Below are 20,280 nucleotides of genomic sequence, written 5' to 3'. Positions count from 1 at the left end.
TTTATTTTTGTAACAATCCGCGGGGGCAGGAGTGATTAGTTCAACTGCACAAGAGGGATCCCAGGCCCTCTAGCAGAGCCTGCCTGCCTAGTGTGTCTGGTGTTGACTGCTTCCCTGCTCTACAGGGCTTGGTGGGAGATAGGGCAGGAGAACCAGGAAGCGCTAGGAATTCATAGCCAACATCCCATTCTCTGCCCACAGAGGAAAAAACAATTATTTTCATACCTGGGCAAGTATGAGGTCAGTGTATGGTTATTTATCTGGAGATGTAGGTGTATGTTCGAGAAGGGGAGCGAGGGGGCTCAGCTTGGGTAGCTGGATCATTTAGGAAGTCCCAGATGAGGATTGTGTCGTCATGTGAACTACTGACAATCTGGAATTCATCAAACTGGAGTCGGAAAACTCTTCCAGAATGTTCCTAAAGCAGAAACAAAAGGAGTAAGAATCCAATATACTCAAAACCAAAAGGACACAAACTCACCATCGGGCCCAGAGGGCCTACAGGAAGACTATTGTGTACTGATAATTTTCCTTCTACCATTTGGTTCTTTCAACAATGTGAGGGGAAACTTAATCTGGCTAAAGGCAGGATGGAAAAGTCAAACACTGGGCAGCTGAGTTCATGGACAAAATAAACTAAGTAATACTCTTTAGGCAAGACATGGTAAAGAGCAAGCAAGTTCTTTAACTGTCAACTCTCCTGGCCCAGGCTAGAAAAAAGCATTTCTTGCTGGGTGTGGTGGCGCATGCTTGTAATCCCAGCATTTGGGAGGTTGAGACCAGAGGACTGCGGTTTGTGGACAGCTTCAGCTATTAGTGAGGCCCTCCGCAACTTAGACCCCGGTTCAAAATAAAGAATAAAAAATAGAGCAGGAGGTGTAGCACGGAGGTCAAATGCCCTGGGTTCCATCCCCAGACCCCCCGCCCCACACACAAAGCATTCTTTGGTATGACCCTGGCTTAATTCTCTGTGTCCTTTTACAATTAGAGACCAATAATAAGTGGTGTTCTGGTAAATGTTTGCCAACTAAATTTCCTCTTTGTAAAACCATTTATAACTTTTCACTGTGTATCAATCAGCTTGCAAAATTTAGGAAAATACTAAGTGGGTGTGAGCCTGGTCCCATACTGGTTACTCTACTGCCAGTAACCACTGCCTCCCTCAGGATGCAGAATATATAACAACCATGGAGATACCGAATGCCCCTGACTCGTCTACTGTTCTCACTACTCATCTGTCTTGCCTATTTTTTGGGGCAGTATCGGGGATAGAACCCAAGAGCATTCTATCTCTAAGCTATACCCCCAGCCCTATTTTTTCATTCTTTATTTTGAAGCAGGGCCTCGCTAAGTTTCAAAGGGCCTCACTAAGTAGCTGAGGCTGTCCTCGATCCTCCTTCCGCAGCCTCCCAAGTACTGGGATTTCAAGTGTGCACCGCCATGCCCAGCGTCTTGCCAGTTCTTGGGCCTCATATAAATACACTCATGGCTTCTTCTACTCATTAGAAGACTCCTTTCTGTTATTACATGCAAAACAGAAGTTCTTTTTAATATTAGTTGATATTCTACTCTGTGTACATACTATAATTTATCTTTTTTTCCTGTTGGTAGGCATATGCGCTACCAATAGTTTCTAGCTATGGTAAAAGCTACTGTGAACCAGGCATGGTGGCACACACCTGTGATCCCAGTACTTGGGAGGCTAAGAAAGGAGGGTCACAGGTTCATGGCTAGTTTTAGCAACTTAGTAAGATCCTGTTTCAAAATAAACAATAAGGGCCAGGTATGGTGGCACACGCTTGTAGTCCCAGTACTTGAGAAGCTGAGACAGGAGGATCGCAGGTTTGCAGCCAGCCTCAGCTACTTAGTGAGGCCCTCTGCAACTTAATGAGACCCTGTTTCAAAATAAAGAATAAAAAATAGGGGTGGAGGTGGTGTAGCTCGGAGGTAGAATGCCCCTGGGTTCCATCCCTGGTATGGCAAAAAACAAACAATACACATAGGAGCACATACATTCATTCATTCATTCTCATTCATTCTCTCTCTCTCTCTCTATCTCTATCTCTCTGTCTCTTGGTGGTCCTGGGGATGGTACGTAGGGACATTCTACCTCTGAGCTATACCCGAGCCCTATTTTATTTTTATTTGGAGACAGGGTCTCGCTAGGTTGCTGAGGCTGGCCTCAAACCTGTGCACCACCACACTGGCCATTCAGTTTTTGTTATTTAAATAATGAATGAGTGATGGACTTTGTCAAATGCTTTTGTTACATTTATTGATATACTATTGTGTTTTTTTTCTTTAGCCTATTAATGTGATAAATCAATTTATTTTTGAATTCTGAATCAGCCTTGCATACTGCACCTGGTAAATCTCACTTGGTCATAAGTATGCACATTTTTTATACATTGATGAATCCAATTTGCTCATATTTTGTGGAGGGCTTTTTATTTATTTATTGTGGTACTGGGGATGGAACCCGGGGGCATTCTACCTCTGAGCTGCACCCCCAGCTCTATTTTTTATTCTTTATTTCGAAACAGGGTCTCACTGAGTTGCAAAGGGCCTCACTAAGCAGCTGAATCTGGTCTTGAACCCCGAACCTCCTGTCTCAGCCTCCCAAATGCTGGGTTAATAAGCGCACACCACCATGCCTGGCGAGCTTTTTATTTTTTAATTTTAATTTTTTATGGTACTGGGGATTGAGCCCAGGGGCATTCTACCTTTAGTATACCTCCAATCCTATTTTTAATTCTTTATTTTGAAACAGAATCTAAGTTGCAGAGGGCCTCATTAAGTAGCTGAGGTGGGCTGTGAACCTGTGATCCTTCTAGTTCAGCCTCCTAAGTACTGGGATTACAAGCGTGCACCATTACACCAAGCTGTGGAGGGCTTTTTAAAATTTAAGGGCTACTTCATTTTATTGGTGCATTACTACTTTTCATTATTTATTTTTGTTTTCTTGTACTCAGGGTTGAACCCAGGGGCATTCTACCTCCAAATTACACCCCCAGCCCTTTTAATTGTATGTATGTATGCATGCATGCATGTATTTAGTGGTACCGAGGACTGAACTCAGAGGCATTCTATCTTCTAGCTACACTCCCAGCCCAATTTTATTTCTAATTTGGAAACAGAGTGTTGCTTCGTTGATGAGACTCTCTCTACTTGCTGAGGCTGTCCTCAAACCTGTGATCCTCTAGTCACAGCCTAGAAGGATTAAAGGCATGAGCCACCACACCTGGCTTAACCTTTTGTTTTTAAACAGAGTCTTATTGGGTTACTGAGGGTCTTGCTACGTTGATGAGGCTGTCCTTGAATCTGCCATCCTTCTGTCTTAGCCTCCCAATTACTAGGATTCTAGATGTGCACCACCACACCTGGCTGCCTCACCACCTTTTAAATCATTTCAGAAATTATAAAATCACTAAACACAAGGACAATAAGACCACACTTAAATCTTAATCAAATATATTACAAAAATATACTACTTTAAAAAGTCAATTGTAAAGTTGGGCATAGTGGTACATGCTTGTAATCCCAGTACTTAGTGATACCCTGTTCCCAAATAAGAAATAAAATTGGCCTAGGGGTGTAACTTGGAGATTTCCTTTGGGTTCAATCCCTAGTACAAAAAAAAAAAAGTCATTTGTTATGTAGTTTTGTTTATTACATAGTGATATTTTATTTTTTAACTGTGGCAAAAACATAAATTTGCTATTTTGGGGTGTGTGTGTGTGTGTGTGTGTGTGTGTGTGTGTTTCTGGTGATTGAACCTGGGACAGTGTGTGTGTGTGTGTGTGTGTGTGTGTTTCTGGTGATTGAACCTGGGACATTTTTTTTTTCTTTTTGTGGGTCTGGGGATGGAACCCAGAGGCATTTGACCTCAGAGCTACACCCCCTGCCCAATTTTTTATTCTTTATTTTGAAACAGGGTCTCACTGAGTTGCAAAGGGCCTTACTAAGTAGCTGAGGCTGTCCATGAACCACGATCCTCCAATCTCAGCCTCCCAAATGCTGGGATTACAAGCGTGCGCCACCACGCCTGGCTTGAACCTGGGACATTTTACCTCTGAGCTATACTCCCAGCCAGCCTGCATCCATCCATCCATCCATCCATCCATCCATCCATCCATCCATCATCCATCCATCTATCCATCCATCCAATCGATTTATTGTGGTACTGGGGACTGAATACAGAGACATTCACCTCTGAGTTATACCCCAACCTTTATTTGTTTTAAAAGAGGGTCTCACTAGGTTGATGAGTCTCACGACTTTCTCAGCTATACTCCAACCTGTGATCCTCCTGTTTCAGCTTACTAAGTATTGGAATTACAGGCCTCCCCTGCCAACCCTGGCTTTTTTTCTTTTTCTTTTTAATATGAAAGTTTAAGTCAAGAAAAGATAGAAGACAAAACAGTCCCCACCCTACAAGTGAAAGAAGTGAAAGAGTAATCCTTTTTTTTTTTTTTTTTAAACAGGGTCTCAGCCGGGCAGGGTGGCGCACGCTTGTAATCCCCGCGCTTGGGAGGCTGAGACAGAGGATAGCACAGGTTTGAAGCCAGCCTCAGCTACTTAATGAGGTTCTCAGCAACTAAGAGAAATCCCGTTTCCAAATAAAGTATAAAATAGGTCTGGGAGTATAGCCTGGAGATAGAAAAGCCCCTGGGTTCCATCCCCAGTACCACAAAAAAACAAAACAGGATCTCAAAAACAGGTTCCACCCCCGGTACCACAAAAAAACAAAACAGGATCTCAAAAACAGAACCTGCTGTGATCCTCCTGACTCAGCCTCCCAAATACCGTGTCTAGTCTACTTTATCCATTTTTAAAATTTTTTTGGCGGTACTGGGGATGGAACTCAGGGGCATTCTTCCTCCAAACTATATCCCCAGTCCCCAGACAAAGATGCTTCGCTGGTGAATTCTACTGAGCATTTAAAGAAGGATAATATCACTTCTAAGTAAACTCAGAAAATAGAGCAGGATTTCTAAAATAATTTTATAAAGCTAAAATTACCATGAGAGCCAACTAGAGACTTAAAGCTAAAAACCAATGCTTCTTATGAACACAGACACAAATTCTTAAAAAACATAATAGCAAAAGTGAATCCAACAACATAAAATCAATGTAATATACCAGTCAACAGGATAAAAAGCAAAAACCACACTAACATCTCAAAGAATGGAGATAAAGCATTTAACAAAATCCAACATCCATTCCTAATAAAATCTCTTATCAATCTAAGAACAAAAAGAACTTCTTAATCTCCCAGTAAGAAGTATTTATGAGAATTCTTCAGCTGACTCATACCTCTATTTACATATATAAAATGGTAAAAGACTGCTTTTTGCCTAAGATCATAATAAGAAAAGAACATTTACTTTCTCTCTCTTTTTTTTTTGTGGTACTGGAGATGGAACCCAGGGACATTCTACCTCTGAGCTACACCCCAGCCCTATTTTTTTATTCTTTACTTTGAAACCGGGTCTCACTGAGTTGCAAAGGGCCTCACTAAGTAGCTGAGGCTGTCCGGGAACCGAAATCCCCATCTCAGCCTCCCAAATGCTGGGATTACAAGTGTGTGCCACCACGCCCAGTTTAGGATATTTACTCTTACCAACTCTTTTTATATTGTTCTGGGGGACTTAGCCAGTGTAATAAAACAAGAAAAACAAATGAAATGTACATAAGATTGGAAAATAATTAAATGTTAATTTCCATATACTTATAGTTAGCATCTTCTGCCCCTTTTCCAGTTCTGGGGATTAAATCCTTGGCCTTGCACAAGCTAGGAGAGCACTCCAACATGAAGCTACACCCCTAGCCCTACTTGTAGTAACAGATCAGCCGGTGGGTGTGGGGACAAGCCTGTAATTCAAGTGCCTGGGAGACTGACAGAGGAGGATCACAGGTTGAGGCCAACTCAGCAGCTTAGGGAGACTATTTGAAAATAAAAAGAAGAGGGCTTAGAGTATAGTCAGAGGTGGATGCCTTTGTGTTGAATCCTCAGTACTAAATACATACATATAAAATATAATAGGGCTGCAGGTGTGACTCAGAGGTAGAATGCTCCTGGGGTTTGCTCTCCAGTGCTACAAAACAAAAAACAAACTAAAACAAACAAAAAAAGAAAAGAAAAGAAAGCTTTAAAATACTGCTAAGAAATTTTAAAAGTCTTAAAGCTGGTGTGGTGGTACAGGTTTATAATCCCAGTATTTGAGAGGCTGAATCAAAAGGATTTTAAGTTTGCAGCAAGCCTCAGCAGTTTAGTGAGGCCCTTTGCAACTTAGTGAGACCCTCTTTCAAAAAAATAAGGTATAGTTTGGAGGTAGAATGCCTGTAGGTTTGATCTCCAGTACCACCCATACAACACAAAAAAAAGAAATTTAAGAGCCAGGTATGGTAGTGCATGCTTGTAATTCCAGCATTCGGGAGGCTGAGACAGGAGGATTCCAAGTTCGAGGACAGCCTCAGCTACTTAGTGAGGCCCTCTGCAACTTACTGAGACCTTGTCTCAAAAGAATAAAAAATAGGGCAGGGGGTGTGGCTCAGAGGTTGAATGCCCCTGGGTTCCATCTCCAGACCTGAAAAGAAAAGAAAAGAAAAAAGAATAAAAAATGGGGCTGGGGGTGTAGCTCAGAGGTAGAATGCCTCCATCCTCTGTCTGTCTGTCTGTCTGTCTGTCTGTCTGTCTGTCTGTCTCTCCCCCCCCCCCCACACAATTTAAAAGACCTAAACAGCTGGGCGTGGTGGCGCATGCTTGTAATCCTTGTGCTTGGGAGGCGGAGACAGTTGGATCGCAGGTTCAAAGCCAGCAGCGCTGGCTTAAGAGACCCTGTTTCCAAATAAAAAGTATGAAAATAGGTCTGGGAGTGTAGCCCAGAGGTAGAAGTGTTTCCAGGAACCCCAGTACCACCCCCCCCAAAAAAAAGACCTAAACAAAAGGTAAAAGTAAAATATATTCTGTTCATGGGTCAAAGAAGACAATCTTGTTGAGAAGTCACTTCTTTACAAATCTATATTGAACATGATTCCAATAAAAATCCTGTGTTCAAATTGGTGAATTAATTCCTAAAATTCATAGGAAAATTTAAAGGATCTAAAAAATGATGAAAAAGACAAAATTGTAAGGACTATACTACACTGCTTAAAGAGTTATTAAAAAGCTACAATATCAAGATAGTTAATACTGGGTCCAGACAGGCAATGGAGTAGACAAGAATGTAGAGGCCGACCCAGAGATAGACTCAACAGATCTGACAATGTCGTGAAGTCTGTTCAAAGAAAGGAGGGCCTTCTTAGCCAATGGTGGAAGACCCCACCCCAAAGAGGCTGATCTACACCATGCACTATACACAAAAATTAACTCAAAAGGGACCACACATCAAATGTAAACCTAAACACTTCCAGAAGAAAACACACAAGAAAGCTTTGTTGTTTGGATTAGGCAAAGATTTTTAAAAGACATAATACAAAATAACACACGTCATAACAGGAAAAAAAAAAAAAAGAAACATTAGATTGAAAGAGGACTTTTTTTTTGTGGTACTGGGGTTCCTGGAAACACTTCTACCTCCAGGCTACACTCCCAGACAGACAGACAGACAGACAGACACACACACACACACACACACACACACACACACACACACACACACACACTTTTTAATTTGGGAACAGGGTCTTTTAGGCCAGCAAGGCTGGCTTTGAACCTGCGTGATCCTCCTGTCTCTGCCTCCCAAGCTCAGGGAGTACAAGCGTGCGCCACCACGCCCGGCGAAAAAGGACTTTTTTATTTTGAGATGAGGTCCTGCTGTATTGCCCAGCCTGGTCTTTTTTTTTTTTTCCTGGTGGAACTGGTAATTGAACCCAGGGGCATTCTATCTCTGAGCTACACCCCTATCCATATTTTTAAATTTCTTTTTTTGAAACAGGGTTTCACCAAGTTACTAAATACCTCACTAAGTTGCTGAGGCTGTCCTTGAACCTGAGATCTTCCTATGTCAGTCTCCCAAGTACTGGGATTACTGGCATGGGCTCGCTCCAGCCTAGTCTTAAAATCATGGGTTCAAGGGTTCTTCCTCCCCTCAGTCTCCCAAAGAGCTGGAACGACAGGTTCCATTGTCTGGCAAGAACTGCTTTTTAAAAAATTTTTTTGTGGTACAGGGGATTGAACCTTGGGTGTTCTACCATTAAGCTATATCTCTATCCCTTTTTATTTTGAGATAGAATCTGGCTAAGTTGACCAAGCTGGCTTCAAACTTGCAATCCTATTGTTTCAGACTCTTGACAAGCTAGGGTTACAAGTATGTGCTACCATTCCCGTGCCTGTAAGAGCTCCTTTTAGAAAGACAGTGCTTCCCCCCAGTACTAGGGATGGGATCCAGGGGCATTCTACCTCTGAGCTACACCCCCAGCTATATTTTTTACTTGTTATTTTGGAACAGGGTCTCACTGAGTTGCAAAGAACCTCACTAGGTAGCTAAGGCTGTCCTGGAACCACGATCCTCTTATCTCAGCCTCCCAAATGCTGGGATTGCAAGCGTGCACTACCACGCCTGACTTAGGACAGTTTTAAGAGAATGAAAACACAGGCTGTGGACTAGGAGAAAATAAATATTTGTGAATCACATGCCTAATAGGAGACTTGTAATTCAGAATACATAAAATCATCTTAAAATAAGAAAACTACTCGCCGGGCGTGGTGGCACATGCTTATAATCCCTGCGCTTGGGAGACGGAGACAGGAGGATAGTGTAGGTTTGAAGCCAGCCTCTCTGGCTTAAGAAGCCCTGTTTTCAAATAAAATATAAAATAAGTCTGGGAGTGTAGCCCAGAGGTAGAAGGGTTCCATCCCCAGTACCACCAAAAAAACAAAAAACAAAAACAACAAAAAAACCCTACTATATTAAAAATAGGCAAAATATCTGAAAAGACACTTCACAAAAGAAGATATATATATATGGCAAATATATACATGAGTAGATGCTCAACACTATTAATCATCGGGAACATACAAATTAAAACCATAATGAGGTACTATTCTTGGTACTATATTTATTAGACTGACAAAAATTAAAAAGACTGTAAGTATTGGTTAAGTCTTTTAAGACTTATACATAAAGGCTTATGGAAACCTAATTTGTTATATTTAACAAAAGAAAACAACCCAAATGTTCATCAACTGGTGAATGGATAGATACACTGTGGCATAAACATACAATGGAATAATACTCAGCAATTTTTTTTTTTTTTTTTTTTAGTGGTACCGGGGTTCCTGGAAACCCTTCTACCTCCGGGCTACACTCTGAGACCTATTTTATACGTTTTTTTAAAATTTGGAAACAGGGTCTCTTAAGCCAGTGCGGCTGGCTTTGAACCTGTGCGATCCTCCTGTCTCCACCTCCCAAGCACAGGGATTACAAGCATGCGCCACCACTCCCAGCCTCAGCAATTTTTAAAGAGGAATGAACTACTGAAACACATCAACCTAGGTGAATCTCCATAAAGTCATACTCAGTGAATGGAATTAGATAAAAAAGAGTACATATAGCCGGGCATGGTGGGGCATGCTTATAATCCCAGCGTTCAGGAGGCTGAGACTGGAGGATCATGGTTCACGGATAGTGTCAGCTACTTAGTGAGGCCCTCTGCAACTTAGTGAGACCCTGTTTCAAAATAAAGAATAAAAAATAGGGCAGAGGATGTAGTTCGGAGGTCAAATGCCCTAGGGTTCCATCCCCCGACCCCGGAAAAAAAAAGTACATATAGTATGATTCAGTTTTATAAAACCCTAGAAAAGACAAACTGATCATTGTTGACAGATGAAGATCAGGGCTTGCTTGATGAGGGCATAGGGAAGCGGAAAAGGATGGGGAGAGAAGGGATTACCAAGGAACAGGAAAATATCCTCGGTACTAATGATTTCACTGGTATACATGTCAAAATTTATTATTATTATTAATTTGTTAAACTGCATACTTTCAACATGTCTACTTTATTGTCCACTAATTTTATCTCAATAAATGCTCTTTACAAAACAAGTCACAAGATCTTCACAAAAGAAGTATATGAAAACATGGTCAACATCATCAGCTATCACAGAAATGCAGATCAAAACTCTCAGAAACCAGGATGATGCCTCTCACCTCTACTCCTAGCAGTCAGGGGGCTGAGGCAGGAGGATCACAAGTTTAAGGCCAGTCAGGACGACTTGATGAGATCATGACTCAAAATGGGGGAACAAAAAGGAGTGAGGCTATAGTTCTATGGTAGAGCATCTCTGCGCTCCTTCACCAGTACCTCAAAATCAGAACAAGAGAACCTATAATGAGATGTCATTACACACGCAAATGACTGTAATTAAAATAAATAACAATACCAAGTGGTGGCAAGGATGTGGAAAAATGAAACTCTTATACATGCTTAGTAAAAATGCAAAAATCAAAATGCTACTTTGGGAAGTGGCTTAGTACTTTCTTTTAAAATTTAGATAGGATCTAGAAATTGCACTCCTAGATATTTGCCCAAGAGAAATGAAAACAGTGTGGCCATAAAACCCTGTGGAGGAAAGTTTTCAATTGCTATACTCAGAATCAACAAAAACGAGAAACACATTTCAAATGTCCTTAAATTGGTGAACGAATAAACTGGTCCATCTACACAATGGAGTATTACTCAGCAATAAAAAAGAACAAAGTACTGACATATGTTACAACATGAACAAATCACAGATGAAGTGGAAAAAACACCTGGAAGGCTACGTATGCTGCCTGATTTACACGATTGGTGGGGGGGGATCTGCAGGGCAGGGATCAGGTGAATGGCTAACAGCTGCCAGAGGGCGGGAGCCTCTGTGTGAAGAAGCATGACAGAACTGGGAATGGCGCAAACGTCCCTATCTTGATTGCAGTGATATCATAACTGCAAAATTCACAGAAGAGCACTAAAAAATTACATCACAAAAGCCAGTCTTGTCAGATTAACTGTAAATGAATCAAAGTACACATTCTATTTGTTACTGGGGATTGAATTTAGGAGTATTCTACTTTCTAGCTATATCCCCAAACATTTTGTTTATTTTCAGAACTGGGGATTGAAACCAGGTACATTCTACCTCTGAACTACACCCCCAGCCCTATTTTATCTTTATTTTGAAACCATTCTCATTAAATTGAAGACGGCCTCACTAAGTTGCTGAGGCTGGCCTTGAACCTGGGAACCTTCTGTCTCAGCCTTCCAAGTACTGGAATTACAGGAGTGTACTACTACACCAGGCTGAAAGCACACATTTTAGAAGACATGTGTGAAACATGCAGGTAAAGCATGTCTACTGCTTAAAAGAATGTGCTTTAAACCTAACAAGGTAGGCAAAGACTCTTCTCCAGAGTCAAGACCATCTAAATGTTGAAAAGCTGGATTTAAAACACAAGGCGATGGCCAGGTGCGGTGGCACGTACTTGTAATCCCTACTCTTGGGAGGCTGAGACAGGAGGATCCCACAGGTTCAAAGCCAGCCTCAACTACTTAATGAGGCTCTCAGCAACTTAGCGAGACCCTGTTTCCAAATAAAATATAAAATAGGTCTGGAAGTGTAGCCTGGAGGTAGAAAGCCCCTGGGTTCCATCTCTAGTACCAAACAAAGAAACAAACCACACCAGGCTTTGAATACTTGCTCTCTTCCTGAGTTGTATAAAAAATTCTGTCTACCCCTGTGCCCCACTTAATCTTCTAACTGAATAGTATTTGCTAGGCTGGGCCCTTGGCTAACAGAAAGTGGAAATAATTCAGTGCTTTTGAAGATGACCTTCCTCTTTCTGACTCACTTTCCCCCCCAAGACAAAGGGTTATGTGGGGAATAACAAAGATACGCTTCAAGCTGCCGGAGGCACATTCCTTGAATGTGATGCAGAGCTAAGGGGCTGACCAGGGGTTCTCGCAGATTCCCCAGGTACGTTTTGCAGGCACAGGTGTGCAGGTCCTCAGCTTCTGGACAGGTTCCAATCTGAGTAATTACAGTCTCTCTCCCTTAGTCCTCCCTGCTGTTTCCACTGGATGCAGAGTTCTTACTCACTTCCTGTACTACCCTGCTGAGGAGTTGCTGTGCAGCTGTTAAGCAGCTGCCACATTCTTTTCTCTCTCTAGTCTCTAAAGCACTTTTGGATGAAAGGTGCTATATAAAATATCTGATTGTCATAAATTTGTTGCCTTTCACTTAGTAGGTTTTGTGAGATTCTCTCAATTCCAGATCTATACCCCACGGCAAATCAACATTAAATTTGTCTCTCTACCTGCTCTCCAAACCCGCCATTAAACAAAGTTCTTACCACAAGGGTCCGCAGACACAGAGTCCCTGCAGGAGCCCGGGGGTCCAAAGCGGCCACAAGATCCCAGACTTTAATTTTTCTAAAGATCAAAAAGGAGACCAAAATCTCAGTTAAAAGCAAAATAAAGGGAAACAAATGGAAGAACAGCAAAAAGTCATGGAAAATAAATTTTGATGCTAAATATAATTATCTTATAAATCCAGCTCACAGAAATACACATAAACAGTTTTATTTTGGAGACATGGTTCTTGTATTCATTCTTGAGTAGAAACTATTAGTCTCAAAAAGGAAAAATGCACACAATTAAGCTCAAAATGAGAAACAGATTAGCTTTAACACAACTAAAGATAGTTAATGGCAAAGTTATACCACACTTTTGGGCCAAGATATCTAGTACATTGGACCTCTTAATGGTAAAAGATTACTCAGACCTAGAAATCTACAACTCTGAGGCATATTCTTTCTGGTCTAAGGAGAGTCCCAGTCACAAGTATTGGAAAACTGGGATCCATTTTAATAGCTCTGGGTGTTATAAAAAGGAAACACCTCTCTCTCTCTCTCTCTCTCTCTCTCTCTCTCTCTCTCTCTCTCTCTCTTCTCTCCTCTCCTCTCCTCTCTCTTCTCTCTCCCTCTTCTCTCTCTCTCCCTCTCTCCTCTCTCTTCTCTTCTCTCTCCCTCTTCTTTCTTTCTCTCTCTCTCTCTCTCTCTCTCTCTCTCTCTCTCTCTCTCCCTCCCTCCCTCCCTCCCTCCCTCCCTCTCCCTCTCTCCCTCTCTCCCTCTCTCCCTCTCCTTTTGTGGTACTGTAGATTGAACCCAGGACATTCTAACTCTGAGTTATAGCCTATCCTATTTTATTTCAAAATAAAGAGGGGTGAGGGCCTTGCTAAGTTGCTAATTGAGGCTGGCTGTGAAACTGTGATCCTCCTGTTTCAGCCTCCAAATACTGGGATTACTAGCATATGCTACCACACTTTTTTTCAGGAGGTGTGGTAGTGGGGATTAAGTCCAAGGGCATTCTATCTTTGAGCTACACCCCAGCCCTCTTTAATTTTATTTTTTAAAAATTTGAACTAGGGTTTCACTAAGATGCTGAAGATGGCTGAAAACCTGTAATTCTCTCGTCTCAGTCTGCCAAACACTGGGATTATAAGCATGTGCCACCATGGCTGGCTAAAATCCAGCCCGAAAACTCAAGAAAAGTAAGTACAGATCAAAGCCAGAAAATATAACCTTGACCTGTCGGGAACATATTACCTCAGCCTGAATAGTTTGCTAGGGGTATGACAGTGATAGCTGACTCAAAGGAGAGGAAGTGGCCAGGCGTGGTGGTGCACACTTGTAATCCCAGTACTTGGAAAGCTGAGATAAGAGGGTCAGAGGTTCTAGGACAGCCTCAGAAAGTAGTAAGACATCAACCTAGTAAGACCCTATTTCTTTCTTTCTCTCTCTCTCTTTTTTTTTGCGGGTCTGGGGATGGAACCCAGGGGCAGCTGACCTCTGAGCTACACCCCCTCCCATATATATTTTTTTTTAATTCTTTATTTTTAACAGGGTCTCACTAAGTTGCAGAGGGCCTCACTAAGTAGCTGAGGCTGTCTGTGAACCACAATCCTCCAGTCTCAGCCTCCCGAATGCTGGGACTACAAGCGTGCACCACCACGCCTGGCAAGACCCTGTTTCGGTTCGTGGATAGCCTCAGCTACTAAGTGAGGCCCTCTGCAACTCAATGAGACCCTGTTTCAAAATAAAGAATAAAAAATTGGGCAGGGGGAGTAGCTCGGAGGTCAAATGCCTCTGGGTTCCATCCCAAAACCCGCAAAAACAAAACAAAACAAAACAAAACAAAACAAAAAAAAAACGAAGCCGGTGTGATGAAGAAAAAATAAAAATAAAAAAGAAGCCGTTTGTAATCCCAGGACTTGGGAGCATCACAGGTTCACAGCCAGCCTCAGTTACTTAGTGAGGCCCTTTACAATTTACTGAGATTCTGTTTCAAAATAAAGAACAGCTGGGTGTGGTGCGCACTCTTATAATCCCAGCACTTGGGAGGCTGAGACAAGAGGATCACAGTTCACGAACAGCCTCAGGTACTTAGGGAGGCCCTTTGCAACTCAGTGAGACCCTATTTCAAATAAAGAATAAAGCCAGGCGTGTTGGTGCACGCTTGTAATCCCCGCACTTGGGAGGCAGAGACAGGAAGATCGCACAGGTTCGAAACCAGCCTCTCTGGCTTAAGAGACCCTGTTTCCAGATTAAAAAAATATATAACATAGGTCTGGGAGTGTAGCCTGGAGGTAGAAGGGTTCCATCCCCAGTACCACCAAAAAAAAAAAAAAAAAAAAAAAAAAAAAAAGAATAAAATAGGACTGGGGTGTAGCTGGGAGGTAGACTGTCCTTGGGTTGTATTGCCAGTATCTCAAAAAAAAAAACAAAAACAAAAACAAAAAAAAAAAAACAAAAATAACAACCCACCCAAAATAAAAAGGAGCCAGGCATTACAAGGTGGCACATGCTTGTAATCCCACCACTTGGGAGGCTGAGACAGGAGGATCTCACAGGTTAGAAGCCAGGCTCAGCTACTTAGTGAGACCCTGTTTCCAAATAAAGTATAAAAAAAAATAGGTCTGGGAGTATAGCCCAGAGGTAGAAAAGCCCCTGGGTTCCACCCTGAGTACCACATATAAATAAATAATAAATAAATAAAAATAAAATAAAGGGCTGGGAAGTATAGTTAGGAGGGGTAGAATGTCCCTGGGTTTAATTCCTAGGACCACAAATTATAACAATAACAAAGGAATGGAGGTGAGTTGGTTACACTGTCTGATGTTTGAATTGGCTTACTGTATCTATATAGTCCATTCAAGAACTAAGATAGTACGGTTAGAGTTTTTGTTTTTTAAAAGCTGCCAATATTTAGCCGGGAGTGGTGGTACACGTGTGTAATCCCCACACTTGGGAGGCTGAGACAGGAGGATCACACAGGTTCGAAGCCAGCCTCAGCTACTTTGTGAGGCTCTCAGCAACTTAGTGAGACCCTGTTTCCAAAAATAGGTCTGGGTGTATAGCCTGGAAGTAGAAAGCCTCTGGGTTCCACCCCCAGTACCACCAAAAAAAAAAAAAAAAAAAAAAAAGTAAAAAGCTGCCAATATTTAAAGGACAGTTTTCTAATCTTCTTGTTCCCCTACACCTACCCCCCGCTATAAATCAGACACCCTGATAAGGAATAATATGAACACAGTTCTATATTAACTTACATTGCACTTCATATTTTTGCGGCACTGGAAACCGAATCCTGAGGCATTCTATCTCTGAGCTATATCCCCAGCCCTTTTTAAAATTCTTTATTTGGAAACAGAGTCTCCCTAAGTTGTGGAGGGCCTCACGAAGTAACTGAGGATGGCCGTGAACCTGTGACCCTCCTGTCTCAGCCTCCCAAGTACTCGGATTACAAGCGTGTGTCACCACACTCATTTTAACTTGAATGAATTCTAAAATCACTGGAAGCTGGCGTGGTAGCACACGCCTGTAATCCCAGTCCTTGGGAGGCTGAGACAGGAGTGTCACAGGTTTGTGGCCAGCCTCAGCAACTCAGTGAGGCCCTCCCCAACTTAGTGAGACCCTGTTTCCAAATAAAAAATAAAGCCAGCATGGTGGCGCATGCTTGTAATCCCAGCTTTCAGGAGGCTAAAACCGAAGGATTGCAGTTCGTGGACAGCATCAGCTACTTAGTAAGGCCCTCCGCAACTAGTGAGACCTTGTTTCAAAATAAAGAATAAAAAAATAGGGCAGGGTATGTAGCTTGAAGGTTGAATGCCCCTGGGTTTCATCCCTAACCCACAATAAATGAATACAAATAAAAAATAAAAAATAGAATTGGGCGTGGTGGTGCACGATTGTAATACCAGCATTCAGGAGGCTGAGATGGAAGGATTGCATTTCTTGGACAGCCTCAGCTACTTAGGGAGGCCCTTCACAACTCAGTGAGACCATTTCAAAATAAAGAATAAAAAATAGTGCTGGGGGTGTAGCTCAGAGGTACAATGCCCCTGGGTTTCATCCCCAGTTCAGCAAAAGGAAAAAAAATTAAAAAATTAAAAAAATAGGGCTGGGGATGCAGCTCGGAGGTAAAATACCCCTAATTCAAACCCCACAAAAACAAATAAATCCAACAGTGAAACCAGATGAAAGAAAACGAAGACTACTGAATTCATTATTAATTAAATGTTAGAAGTGCCAAGCTACCTAGACTTTTAGTCATTCAAAAAGATCAAAATCAAAGAGATTGGGTTAGCTAGGAGTATAAATATAGCTAGGTGATAGGGAGTTTTCCATTTTTTTAATAAATTACCATTCTAGCCAGGTGTGGTGGTGTATGCTTTTAATACCAATACTTGGGAGGCTGAGACAGGAGGATCACAGATTTGCCCAGCCTCAGTTACTTAGGGAGGCCCTCCGCAACTTAGTAAGACCCTGTTTCAAAAAATAAATAATAAAAAATAGGACTGAGGTATAGCTTCCAGGTAAAATGCCTCTTGGTTCAATGCCCAGTATCCCCCAATAAAAAGAATTACCACTTATATGTATATCCTGCTAACTGGGTTTATCTGGTTCTTTGCTTTATAAGAAAAAACAGAATAATAAAAATCAGGTGCAAACGCGTGCAATAAAATGACAGAAGAATATCTGAGAAAAGAGTAAGCCAAGAGCCAGGCCTGGTGGTGCACGCTCGTTTAGGAGGCTAAGACATGAGGACTGTGGTTTGCAGACAGCCTCAGCTACTTAGTGAGGCCCTTTGCAACTTAGGGAGACCCTGTTTCAAAATAAAGAATAAAAAATAGGGCTGGGGGTGTAGCTCAGGAGGTAGAATGCCCCTGGGATACAGAAGAAAAAAAAAAAGAGTAAACAAAGGAAAAATGAATAAACAGAGAAAAGAAATAGTGTATTAGATCCTTCCTGTTAAACCTATAAACTCTGGAGACAAGAAAAATTGTATTTAACATCATAAACCAGAAAGAATTAAAGCTATTGACTTTTTTGGTATTAGGAATTGAACCCAGGGCCTCATTCATGTAATGTATACTTTCTACTACTGAGCTGCAGTCACAGCCTTTAGATTTGTTTTTTTTTTACCTTGTTAATAAACTCACCCATCGTAGGCCCCACTGACTATCCTCTTGTTATCAAATCGAATACAACGCACCAATTCCTCATGGCCTTCTAACACTCGTAAACATGCACCACATTCTATGTCCCATAATCTGGAAGATAAAATTGAGCCGAGTGAATTTTCATTTATTCTTTTTTAAAGCCTGGTGTGATAATATATTTCCTATTCACAAAAATTCACAAAAGCCGGGCATGGTGGTGCACGCTTGTAATCCCAGCATTTGGAAGGCTAAGACAGGAGGGTTGCAGTTTGAGGACAGCCTCAGCTACTACTTAGTGAGGCCCTTTGCAACTCAGTGAGACCCTGTTTCAAAATAAAGAATAAAAAGTAGGGCTGGGGTGTCGCTTGGGGGTAGAATGTCCCTGGGTTCCATCCCCAGTGCCTCAAAAAAAAAAAAAAAAAAAAAACAAAAACAAAAACAAACAAAAAAAAACCCCAAAAAAAAACAAAAAGAAAAAAAATCCCACACACAAAAAAGAAGAATTCACAAAAATAAAATCAATCACCATTCATACAAAAGGATATTACTTTCAGGCTGAGGGTGTGGCTCCGTGGCAGTGTGCTTACCTGGCATGTGCCAGGCCCTGAATTCGATCCCCAGCACCACAAAAAATAAAATGAAAAACAACTTATCATGAAGTATATTGCTTTCAGTATGTAATTTATTTTCTTTCTGCCATATAACTTGGGCAGAAAATGTATGGTTTAAGTTAAAATATAATATGTACTTTCAAATCACAGTTCTTTATGTAATTCTGTAAACAGGCTCTTCCAGGCACAAAGAGGGTGAATTCACAACACCGATTTGCCTAGAAAGGAAATGACCATGTCAGGAAAATAATGCTTCCTGAAATGATCAGGAATGAGACACGAATCAGTGGCCTCTGGCTGCACAAAGCATCTCCATCTTTGCTATGGGGGACACTCTCTGGTCTCATCCCCTCTCCAGGACAATCTTTTCTATAGAACATAAGTAGCAAAGCCAGTTCTCAAAAAGTTTCGTGTAATAATTTAAAAAGCTGTACGCATCCCCACGCTTGGGAGGCGGAGACAGGAGGATCAAAGCCAGCCGAGCTGGCTTAAGAGACCCTGTTTCCAAAAATAAAATAGGTCTGGGAGTGTAGCCCGGAGGTAGAAGGGCTTCCAGGAACCCCAGCACCACACACACACACACACACACACACACACACACACACACAAAAAAGCTGTACACTTTCAGATCACTGGAGTAATCTCTAGGAATAATTTCCTTACATATAATAGCTCTTTTTTTGCTTTGTTTTTAGCTCTGTATTTTTCTATTGGCCTTTTTATCTTCTTAATACTTCTTAGTACTTCACTGAAGAGAGGGAAAGGATGGATAAATCTTCCAAATTCTAATCATACTTGTGTCATTCATCGTTGTAAAAGGAAAAACACAAAAAGCACTTCAACTTGTAGAATCTTTGTAACTTTAAAGGTAACACTCTGGCCAATTATGCAATGCTAAGACAAAAAAGCATGCAATTTTTAGTAAGGAAAGAAATGTTTTTCCTTCTTTTTAAACAACAGTGACAGAGAAGTCCCTTAGTTATTTGTTAGTACTTTTCCACTGCAGTCAAGAGAAATTTAAAAAAAAGTCCTTCAACTTTCATCTACCTGTTTTGCTTGCTTCCTTATGCAAACAGTACCTCTAAAATAGGTCTATCTGGTTCTAAAACTGTTACCAGAAGAAAACACATCAACAAAAAGCTTTGTTTGTGCTGCATCTCCACTCTGGGCAAGCTTGTGACCTGTGAGACAATATGTGATTATAAATAACACAGTCAAGTCAGATGTGGTAGCACATGCTTGTAATCCTAGCATTTGGGAGGCTGAGATGGGAGGATACCAGTTCGAGGACAGCTTCAACTACTACATAATGAGGCCCTTTGTAACTCAGTGAGACCCTGTTTCAAACTAATGAATAAGATACAGGGCTGCGGGTGTAGATCTGAGGTAGAAGGCCCCCTGGGTTTCACCCAGTATCGCAAACAAAACCAAAACCAAAACCAAACCAAACCAAAACAAACACAGTTGAAGATTCTTATCCTGTGTGCACAGTTTCTGTGTGGGAAAGGGCGCCTGCCATTTACCTGATAGTGTTGTCAGATGAGCCACTCACCACCAGCCTGTCTCTGTACTGCAAACAGGCGATGCCTCGTTTGTGTCCATTTAGTGTCCTTACAAATTCACAAGTACTTGTGTTCCACACCTGAGACAGAAAATGACATTGAGTAGTTGATTCAGTGCTTTTACTGATAAAATCAATGGCAACTGGAGAACTGGAATCTCAGGGAAGTGGGAAATAGGAAGAACAACTAGGGGACACCAATTTCTCAAACAATCAGAAAAAGCAAAACAAGCCAAGTTTAATTCATGATAACATGGGGCTAATTTAAAGCTAGCTGCTATCACATGAACATACATCAAGCTGATTTACTCTTATGGGGTTGGTCTGGCCTTGCAGATACATTTTCTTGAATTTAAATTTACCCCTGTCCTTCTAACACTATTATTGTTACTGTTGTTGTTATTATTATTACTTATTTATTTATTGTGGTATTGGGAATGAAACCCAGGAGCACTCTACCTTCGAGCTACACCCCCAGCCCTATTTTTTTTTTTTTTTTTTTTTGGTGGTACTGGGGTTCCTGGAAGCCCTTCTACCTCCGGGCTACACTCCCAGACCTATTTTATTTTATATTTTTATTTGGAAACAGGGTCTCCTAAGACAGCATGCGAGGCTGGCTTCGAACCTGT

General features: G+C 41.5%; 1 protein-coding gene across 1 annotated transcript in view; it reads right to left on the bottom strand.

Annotated features, from left to right (window-relative positions):
• Positions 1–256: 256 nt before the first annotated feature.
• The window catches only part of BTRC (beta-transducin repeat containing E3 ubiquitin protein ligase), a gene marked incomplete at both ends in the record, with an annotated part of 197,982 nt that continues 177,958 nt past the window's right edge, over positions 257–20,280 (bottom strand). The window contains 4 exon segments of the mRNA XM_080694413.1: positions 257–418; positions 12,333–12,411; positions 17,480–17,590; positions 19,614–19,732. Coding sequence (XP_080550539.1) covers positions 257–418; positions 12,333–12,411; positions 17,480–17,590; positions 19,614–19,732 — 471 coding nt within the window.

The sequence above is a fragment of the Muscardinus avellanarius genome (assembly GCF_963383645.1).
Source record: "Muscardinus avellanarius genome assembly, chromosome: 4".
Lineage (NCBI taxonomy): Eukaryota > Metazoa > Chordata > Mammalia > Rodentia > Gliridae > Muscardinus > Muscardinus avellanarius.
Note: the sequence above shows the minus strand (reverse complement) of the source record. Positions and strands in the feature narration are given on the sequence as shown.